Here is a 10,680-nt window from a genome sequence, read left to right on the forward strand (position 1 = left end):
CCCCAAACCAACAAACAATTCTCACATCAAACTAAATTTTTTTGGTTTGTCACAAGTACAACCCCAATAAGAATTAACCGAAGTATTTGGACTCCGGGTCGTCTCACAAGGAATTGCAATGAAGTGCCTTATTATTGGTTATGGAGTATGTTTTGGGGTTTTTGAGATGATGGACAAGAAATATAAATGGCAAAGGAAATAAACTAACAAAAAAATCTTGGCAAGGTTAGGTGGTCAAGGATCTCTATCCTAATCACTAACCACAACATGAGAATTGGCAAGGATCAACCCCACTAAGTTAACCCCTAACTAATAGTAGAGGAAAGTCAAGTGAGCTATGTCAATCCAAGCCCATAAGTCCTAGTTCTACACCTAATCAATTGGTGAGATCTAGCATTAATGGCTCCCAATCATCAATCACTTGGACATTAGTAACTCAAGAGTTCCTAAGTTACCTTCTCAAGCCAAGAACACAAAATTCTACTCTAAGATCCAACCAAGCATTTTATCAAACACTTGGAAGGCATCTTGGAACATCCACCAATGCTTGGTTCTCCATTGTATCTCATCATTCAAAGTTAATAACTCCAAGCTTTGATGGAGTTCTACACAAACCATAGGCTCCCAAAGTTGATCTTCTTCTTGTAATCCGGGGTCCCACACTTTGTTTTCACACCCGTCTTGAAGTTGACTCTCATTATTAGCCCATTCGGGTGGTGAACAAGGTGAATTCTCTATAAAGTGACCAACAATCCTTCTAGACCCATCTAGGTGAGCAATACTCCAACCTTTATATCTCATGTTTGATGCATTAACCATAATGAGCCTTGATTTGCAACGCCAACCACGAAACATCTTTCTTTTACGCTTCAACCCACAAAGCATCCTAAGTTGGCCATCCGTTTCAAGCAAACCATATTCAAGTGGGATAATAAGACTAATAGAAATGAGTTTCACCCACTCAAATGAAGGTGTACATGGCAACCTAGGCAAAGGTGATTCCAAGGGTCTTGACAAGGCGTATTCAATTCCCATCCTCCTTTTTCTAAGGACTTCTACCTCTTCACAAGATCTCTTAATTTCAATCCTTTGTTCAACAATTTTATCTAAACCTTTTTCCCTTACTCAAATCACAAATGGGAGGACAAGAGAGATTTACCTCCACATTGCTTTCCATCTCTTTGGGAGAAGGTTCTTCATGCTCAAAGGATTTGTCACCACTAAGACTTGATGCTTGATCTTCATCACCAAGGGGACTCAATTCTTGCTCTATCCCATCCAATTCTTCATAAGAGATATGCCTTGGAGGTTGTGCACATTCCTCCTTAGCATCAATTTCAATCATCTTGGAGGTGTTTTCTTCAATCCTAGACTCCCAAGGTGGTTCCGCATCTCCTAAGTCTTCAACCACTTCTTCCTCTTCTTCAATAATCTCTACCTCTTTCTCTTGCATTTCTTGCTTTAACTCCTCTTCTTCACCTTGGAGCTTCAAGTTCACTCCCTCACTAAGCTCCTTCGTTGCTTCTCCACATTCCACAATGGAAGTGCCTTGATCGCATAGGCTTAGGCAGAATGAGACTATGTTGCCAATGGCTTCTACCATGATAGCCGTTTTTGCTCTTAACTCCTCAAATTTCTTTTCATCCTCCTTGTGTTTCCTTAAGATGTGAAATTGAAGATCCCTTAATTCTAGCATAAAGGCTTCATCGGGGGGTGATGGTGGAAGAGAGGATTCATTGTTTGAGGGAAAGGTATTATAGTCGGAAGGTGGTTCTTTTAGGTAGAGTTGTGGTTGAAAGTTTTCATGTATTGGAGGTGGTTCATCTTGGTAATAATATGGAGGAGGTGGCTCTTGAAAATGTTGATGTTGGAGTAGTGGTGGCTCTATGTGTGGTTCATATGGCTCATATGATTGTTGGTAGGATGGATATGGATTAGGGTCATATGGAAATGGTTGGTAAGAAAGGGCTTGTGAGTATGGTTGAGGGTTATGTTGGGGATATGGTTCATAGGCATATGGTGGTGGTTCTTGAAAGTCACAAGGGGATTCACCATAGCCATTGGATTGATATGCATCATAGAATGGCTCTTCTTCATAGTGCATTGGTGGAGGTTGTTGCCATGAGGATTGATCATATGCATATGGCTCCTCCCACCTTTGATTATCCCATTCTTGATACACATCTTCATTGTAGCCCTCATTTCCTACAACATAGTTAGAACCAAACTCATAGCCAAAGTGAGAATTCATGATAGCAAGAGAAAATGAAAACAAAATCAAATAAAAAGTAAGAAAATTAAATCCTAAAACTAGCAAAAACTAACAAAGAAGCAAAAGGTAAACCTATTTACAATATTCACATATATACAATAACCAATAACGTAACACCATTACGATTCCCCGGCAACGACGCCATTAATTTGACACAAAAATTGTTGTCGGTAAGGAATTTCACAAAATATGTACGTTGCAAGTATAGCCCCAAACCAACAAACAATTCTCACATCAAACTAAATTTTTTTGGTTTGTCACAAGTACAACCCCAATAAGAATTAACCGAAGTATTTGGACTCCGGGTCGTCTCACAAGGAATTGCAATGAAGTGCCTTATTATTGGTTATGGAGTATGTTTTGGGGTTTTTGAGATGATGGACAAGAAATATAAATGGCAAAGGAAATAAACTAACAAAAAGATCTTGGTAAGGTTAGGTGGTCAAGGATCTCTATCCTAATCACTAACCACAACATGAGAATTGGCAAGGATCAACCCCACTAAGTTAACCCCTAACTAATAGTAGAGGAAAGTCAAGTGAGCTATGTCAATCTAAGTCCATAAGTCCTAGTTCTACACCTAATCAATTGGTGAGATCTAGCGTTAATGGCTCCCAATCATCAATCACTTGGACATTAGTAACTCAATAGTTCCTAAGTTACATTCTCAAGCCAAGAACACAAAATTCTACTCTAAGATCCAACCAAATATTTTATCAAACACTTGGAAGGCATAAAAGGAAAGCATAGTAAAATTGCAAGGAATATAAATCTACACTACTCAATTGCAAGCAAAATAAATCAATGACTCAAATTAGCAATAGAAGATCATCAACATTAAATTGTATTAAGAGGGATCCCAATCCAACAAGAGTTCATTAACATAAAAGAGAGCATAAAAGTAAAATTATCATCACAAACTAGGAGAATGAAAGTGTAGAAGCAAGAATTCATAGAAGAAATAAGATGAAAACATGAAATTAAATCTAGATCTAAGATGGAAATTAACCTAACCTAATTCTAGAGAGAAGAGTGAGCTTCTCTCTCTAGAAACTAACCTAATGATTCTATACTACCAAACAATTGCTCCCCCTTTTGCCTAAGCTTGAATTCTGCATGAAATAGCATTAGAAATGAGTTGGTTTGGGCCCAAAGTGCTTCAGAAATCGCTGGGGGCGATTTCACCTTAGTGGGCCACGGAAGAATCGGCGCGCACGCGTACATGGCGCGTGCGCGCCCCTGAGTGCAAAGTAACATATGGCAAATTTTATATCATTTCGAAGTCCCGGATGTTAGCTTTCCAATGCAACTAGAACCGCCTCGTTTGAACCTTTGTAGCTCAAGTTATGGTTGATTGAGTGCGAATAGGTCAGGCTTGACAGCTTTACAGTTCCTTCATTTCTTCATGAGTTCTCCCACTTTGCATGTTTTTTCTTCATTCCTTCCATCCAATACTTGCCTTATGAACCTGAAATCACTCAACAAACACATCAAGGTATCGAATGGAATTAAAGTGAATTAAAATCACCAATTTTAGGGCCTAAAAAGCATGTTTTTACACTTAAGCACAAATCAAGGGAGAATTACAAAACCATGCTATTTTATTGAATAAATGTGGGAAAAGGTGATAAAATCCCCCAAATTAAGCACAAGATAAACTACAAAATCGGGGTTTATTAACTATCGAGCATTTAACAAGGTAACCATCAAGAACAAATACCCTATACCTTTGATAGCTGATTTGTTTGATCAACTTGCTAGAGCTAAGTGGTTCTCAAAGCTGGATTTGAGGTCAGGATATCACCAAGTGAGGATTGCTGATAGTGATGAGCCTAAGATCACATGTGTCACGAGGTATGGATTGTATGAGTGGTTGGTGATGCCTTTTGGCTTGACCAATGCTTCTGCGACCTTTTGTACCTTGATGAACGAGATCTTTCAACCTTACCTTGATCGATTTGTAGTGGTCTACTTGGATGACATTGTTGTCTATAGCAATACCTTGGAGGAACATGTAGAACACTTACGAACCGTGTTCAAGATCTTACGAGAGAATAACCTATATGTAAAGAAGGAAAAGTGTTCATTTGCAAGAGACAAAGTCCACTTCTTGGGACACATCATTAAAGGTGGAACTCTTTGCATGAATCAAGGAAAGGTGAAGGCTATCAAAGAATGGGAGCTGCCAAACAAGGTATTTTAATTGTGGTCATTCCTTGGGTTGGCTAATTACTATTGGAGGTTTATCAAGGGATACTCCGCCAAGGCTGCACCATTAACTGATCTTCTCAAGAAGAATCACTCTTGGGAATGGTCAAAGGAGTGTCAAAAGGCCTTTGATGAGTTGAAGGCTGCTATCACAGAAGGACCAGTACTAGCATTACCTGGCTACTCAAAGGTGTTTGAATTCCACACTGATGCTTCTGACTACGCAATTGGAGGGGTTCTGATGCAAGAAGGACATCTGATTGCCTTTGAGAGTCGCAAGTTAAATGGTACAGAGAGGCGATACACCGTCCAAGAGAAGGAGATGACCGCGATAGTACATTGTCTGAGAACTTGGCGTCACTACTTGTTTGATTCACACTTCATCGTCAAGACAGACAATGTAGCTACAAGCTACTTCCAAACTCAGAAGAAGTTAAGCCCCAAATAAGCTAGGTGGCAAGATTTCTTAGCTGAGTTTGATTTCGAATTTGAATACAAGTCAGGCAAGACTAATGTGGTAGCAGATGCATTGAGTCGCAAGGCTGAGTTGGTGGCCATTTCTATGGTCGAAAGAGATATTGTGCATACAATCAAAGAAGGGTTACATCGTGATCCATTAGCCAAGAATTTGATGGAGATGGATAGAGAAGGTAAGACCAAAAGATTTTGGCTAGAAGACGACCTTCTCTACACCAAAGGAAGAAGACTATACGTCCCTAAATGGGAAAATCTAAGAAGAAAATTAGTGAGAGAATGCCGTGACACCAAGTGGGCTGGTCACCAAGGTCAGTGAAAGACCTTGGCACTTATTGAATCTTCTTATTATTGGCCTCAAATGATAGATGAAGTGGAGAGCTATGTGAAGACTTGTCTTGTGTGCCAACAAGATAAGATTGAAAACAAGACACCAAGTGAGTTGTTGGAACCTTTGCCTCCATCAGAGTGCCCGTGGAAAAGTGTCTCTCTAGATTTTATCTCTTCCTTACCGAAGTCCGAGGGGTTTGGATCTATTCTCGTGGTAGTGGATCAATTTTCGAAGTATGCTACTTTTATACTTGCTCCTATTGACTGCACTGCAGAGGAAGCAGCATGACTATTCTTCAAGAATGTGGTGTAGTACTGGGGATTGCCTAAGAGTATCATTAGTGATCGAGATCCACGCTTCATAGGACGACTATGGACAAAGTTGTTCAAACTCCTTGGGTCGGAGCTTCATTTCTCAACAAGCTTCCATCCTCAAACCGATGGGCAAACTGAGAGAGTGAATTCCTTACTTGAGTGTTACTTGAGGCATTTCATACGCGCTAATCAAAAGGATTGGACAAAACTCCTAGACATTGCTCAGTTCTTATACAATCTGCAAATGAGTGAGTCTACAGGGAAGAATCTGTTCGAGATTGTGACTGGACAACAGTCACTTACACCCCACTCTCTTTCTTGCTCTTACTCGGGGAAGAGCTCTGGAGCTTATCATATGATTAAGTCATGGAAAGAACAAGCAGATGTCACTCGTTCTTTACTTGACAAAGCTGCAAAGAGGATGAAGAAATGGGCAGATAAGAAGAGGAGGCATGCAAGCTATCAAGTGGGAGACAAGGTAATGATTAAACTTCTTCTACAACAATTCAAAGCCTTTCGCAAGGTTCATAAGGGCTTAATCCGCAAATACGAAGGGCCATTTGAGATCATTGGACGTGTTGGGGAGGTTGCTTACAAAGTACAACTCCCTCCCTCTATGAAGATCTACCCGGTCTTCCATGTGAGTATGCTTAAACCATATCATGAAGACCAAGATGAACCGAGTAGAGGTGACTCGAGTCGTACTCCGCCTGTGGTGATTAGATCCTTTGATAAAGAAATCGAAGAGATCTTAGCTAATCGCGTCGTGTGACGAAGAGGAGTGCCACCAAGTATCCAATACTTGATCAAGTGGAAAGGACTCCCGATAACCGAAGCTAGTTGGGAAGCTCGTGAAGATCTGTGGCAATTCCAAGAGCACCTAGAACGCTATCATGAACAGAACACGACGAAGACGTCTGTGCATTAGGTGGGGGAGAATGTCACGGTAAATTTTAGAAAGTTAGATTTAACGACGTTTGTATAGTTTTCTAAAGTGTTTGAGAATGTTCTAGATGGTTTCAGAACGTTCTAGAATGTCATAGAAGATCTCGAAATGCTCTAGAAAGTTCTAGAAGATTCTGGAAGGTCATGGAATATTCTAAAAGAGTGTGGATGTAAATAGAAGTATGAATACTAGTATGGAATAATCTAGAAGTGTTTAGAAAATTGTGGTATGATAGATATTTATAATGAAGATTCTAGATGATTAATCTAGACCGTTGATTAGATTTAATCCTAACCATCCATTGAGGAGGTGGATGGCTATAAATAGGGAGTGAGAGTTAGTGTATGAGTCATTTGTAACCAACACTTGAGTAATAAAGTATTCTTTCCAACAAAATTTCCTTCCTCTTGTGTTCTCTTGTGTTCTTAACTTTCTTGCTAAGTATTGAGGGTTAGGTTGACTTGGTCTTAACTCGAGAGGTTGAGTAAGTTTAAGTGCTACCACGATAGCGTTAGAATGTGTCTAAAACCGTGACACATGACAACAATACCGACGACAATAACACTAAAAAGAAAGAAAAAGAAGAAGAGAAAAAAAAAAGTCAACAGTAGATTAGTAATAAAAAAAAAAACTGTGACGGTAAAAATAACAATAAAGAAATGTTTATTGTACAAAAAAAGAAAAGAAGTGCAAAAATTGATTAAAAACTTGGTTAAAGATAAATACTTATACTCCTGGCATTTTTGAATTCTCAATTCCCACATTTTCATGGCAATTATCAATTGTAAGTTACTATTTTTTGTTGTTTAATTAGCTATTTCTAATTCGGAGAACTCTCTGATAGTCTGATGAGATTATGAGAGAACTCTGGTCTCCATAGAGCTGACAGCTTCCTACGTGTCACCACAGATTCTCTGAACTAACCAATCATTCCATCCACACACTCACCAGTCACCAGTGTCACTCGCCACCCACCCACAGCTCCGCCACGGCGCCACCACGTCTCTCTCTCATTTAACTATTCACTAACGTCAACTAACCGCAATTGGTTTAGCTGTTTCTTACATTATTTTATTGCTACCATCCCCAATCATCAATTACCAAACCAAGTAGTAGCGACTAGCAATTCGCAATTTCTCTCTCTCCTTAAATTACGAGGCTCTCTATCTTACTCGTCTTCCTTATCCTGCGCACCCTCCTCGTGCCTTCTCTGACACCTTCTTCCCTCAAATACTCACACACATGACACATGCTCACAACTCACACTATCAATGAACTGAACTCCTACATTCTTCTCCACTCGCTCACTCACTGAGTCAGTATTCCGAGTCACACGCACCAACATTCTTTCTCAACTCTCCAATGACGAGAAAGGTCTCCAACTTCTCCGATCTGATCCAGCGAGTCACTGCGAACTGCCTCCTTCACCCCCTCGCCGCCGGGAGGTACGACGCCGCCGGCGGGGACAAGGAAGACAACTCGTCACCGAGCGAGACCGAGGAAAACAGGTACGAAGAAGAAGGAGAAGAGGAAAGCAGCGACGAAGACGAGGAAGTGTTCGAGGATGAGGAGAATGACGAGGAGTTCTTTGAAGAAGAGAAAATGGTAGGAGCGAGGGTTCTGAAGGTGAAGCAAATGGAATCGATAATGGAAGAGGTTTTCGAAACGGTGTCGTCAATGAAGAGAGCTTACGTTAGCCTCCAGGAGGCACATTCCCCGTGGGACCCGGAGAGGATGAGGGTTGCTGATGTGGCAGTGGTGGCGGAGCTCAGGAAGCTCACAGTGTTGAGGGAGCGGTTCCGCCGGAGCTCCGACGGCGGCGGAAAACAGAGGAGGAAGAGGAGAGGAAACAGAGGCGGTGGTGGTGTGTCGGTGAGGGAGGTGGTGGCGCCGTACGAGGCGGTCGTGGAGGAGCTGAAGAAGGAGGTGAAAGCGAAGGAGGTGGAAGTTAAGAACCTCAGAGAGAAGCTTGAGAGTGCTGTTGCTATCTCTAGTAATGGCAGTGGTGAAAAGAAGCCTGGGAGATCTCAATCTAAGAGAAAATTAGGAATTCAAGGTAAACTAATAATCATGATTCATGAATATTCATTGATCTTGTGTTTGGATTGCTAGAATATTCGGAGAAAAGTTTTGAATCTTATATTGGCTTGAGTTTCAATTTAATTCAATATGTTTAATGTATTAAGTTGATAAATGAATTTCATAGTTTAAGCTAAGGTTTTAGAATATGGCAAATTGTTTTTGATTTACTGTTTGTGCTCATTTTTATCTCCTGCATGAAGTCAACAAACATTTGCACCATTGATTGTGGATCATCGATCATGGTATGGGGTCACGATGGAATCTACTCGATGTATGAGACAAAATGAGGACAAATAATTTCTCGTTGCTTTTGCATTGCACCGGTCCATGGTTTCTAAACTATAAGTTTAAGATTTATCTATATTAAAAATTAATATATTTAGTTTAGCTACATTATGCATGATTTTGAATCTCGAATTAGAGAAAGACATATTCCTGTTGGGTGAAATCATGATCGTAATGTGTAAAGTGTAAACAAAACATGCAGGGAAATAAGTGTCTTTTGTTCAAATTTATTCTTGCACGTGCATTTTGGTTTGGCTTTAGCTTTTGGGGCAAACGTGAATAGATAACGGATCTTGTTATTGTGAAGGCTGTGCAACCATGAGTGTGTTTGCCATTGGAGATGAAGGAAGTGAGTAATAAAAGGGACTTGACACTTCCAGCAATTTCCTTCCCTCATTTTCCCTCCAAAATCAAATGTCGCAAACACACCCATGTGTCTCACATCCACATTATCAGACTACCAATGCACCTAAATCATGATGGTCTCTTGTTCTACCTCCAGTTGAATTTGCCGCTTGATAAATCAAAACTGAAATACAAGTCTTTTTGGTGCAATTCTACATTGCAGCAATTGCAGCAGCTCCTACACCGGAACTCTTTGAAGCAACAATGGCTCAAGTAAGAGATGCATCGAAGTCCTTCACGTCCATGCTGCTTTCTCTCATGCACAATGCACATTGGGACATCACAGCTGCAGTTCGCTCCATTGAAGCAGCCACTGCCTCCACTAACAACTACCATACCTCAACCACCTCCATCGTCTCGGCTCACCATGCCAAGTATGCCCTTGAATCCTACATCTCCAGGAAAATCTTCCAAGGATTCGACCATGAGACCTTCTACATGGACGGCAGCCTCTCTTCCCTGCTCAACCCTGACCAGTTTCGCCGTGATTGCTTCACTCAATATCGGGACATGAAGTCAATGGATCCTGCTGAGCTCCTTGGCATCTTACCGACATGTCACTTCGGAAAGTTCTGCTGCAAGAAGTATCTTGCCATTGTCCATCCCAAGATGGAGGAGTCCTTGTTTGGTAACTTGGAGCAGCACAATCAAGTCCAAGCAGGAAACCATCCTAGGAGTGAGTTCTATAATGTGTTTTTAGGAGTTGCAAAGGCTGTGTGGTTGCTTCACTTGCTAGCATTCTCACTCAACCCTGCACCTAGTCAATTCGAGGCAAGTCGTGGAGCAGAGTTCCATCAGAAGTACATGGACAGTGTAGTGAGGTTTTCAGGTGGGAAGGTGCCTGCTGGCCAAATCGTAGGGTTCCCTGTTAACCCTGGATTCAAGCTTGGTAATGGGTCTGTTATAAAGGCTAGAGTTTATTTGATATCCAGAACGTAATTCTTTTTGGAAATGTATTTGAAGTGGGGTTGATGAGAGTGATTCAAATATTTTGCCTAGCAAGATTACCAAGCTATTGATATAACATGAAACTCCATTTTAGGTTATTGATTTCAAGGTAACTTCGGCTTCCGTATGCACCTTCATAATAGCTTATTTTGAATCTGAGCTTGAAAGTGGTATAGATCCAAGTACAAAAAAGTTAGAACCACTATTAACAAGTTTGATTTTTCGTTTGAAACCTTTTAGCAATGGTTTTTCATTTGTAACTTTAATCATTAATATATGAACACTACAAAGATTCCAGACTTTAGAAAAGTCCCCAATAACCATCTTTATCAGCAATGGCCTAAGTAGAAATTTCGGTACAACAATGAATGTCATTGTTGTCGGCAAGTGTCCCTATAAAAATATTAAAATAGCA

The 10,680-nt window shown here is 40.6% G+C and overlaps 1 protein-coding gene across 1 annotated transcript; it reads left to right on the top strand.

Moving 5' to 3' along the window:
- Nucleotides 7,472-10,497, top strand: LOC107610346 (IRK-interacting protein). The gene is made up of 2 exons (XM_016312433.2): nt 7,472-8,601; nt 9,481-10,497. The coding sequence occupies exons 1-2, from the start codon at nt 7,908-7,910 to the stop codon at nt 10,254-10,256; spliced, it is 1,470 nt and encodes a 489-aa protein (XP_016167919.1). The 5' UTR covers nt 7,472-7,907; the 3' UTR covers nt 10,257-10,497.

This window comes from Arachis ipaensis, chromosome B01, assembly GCF_000816755.2.
Source record: "Arachis ipaensis cultivar K30076 chromosome B01, Araip1.1, whole genome shotgun sequence".
NCBI lineage: Eukaryota > Viridiplantae > Streptophyta > Magnoliopsida > Fabales > Fabaceae > Arachis > Arachis ipaensis.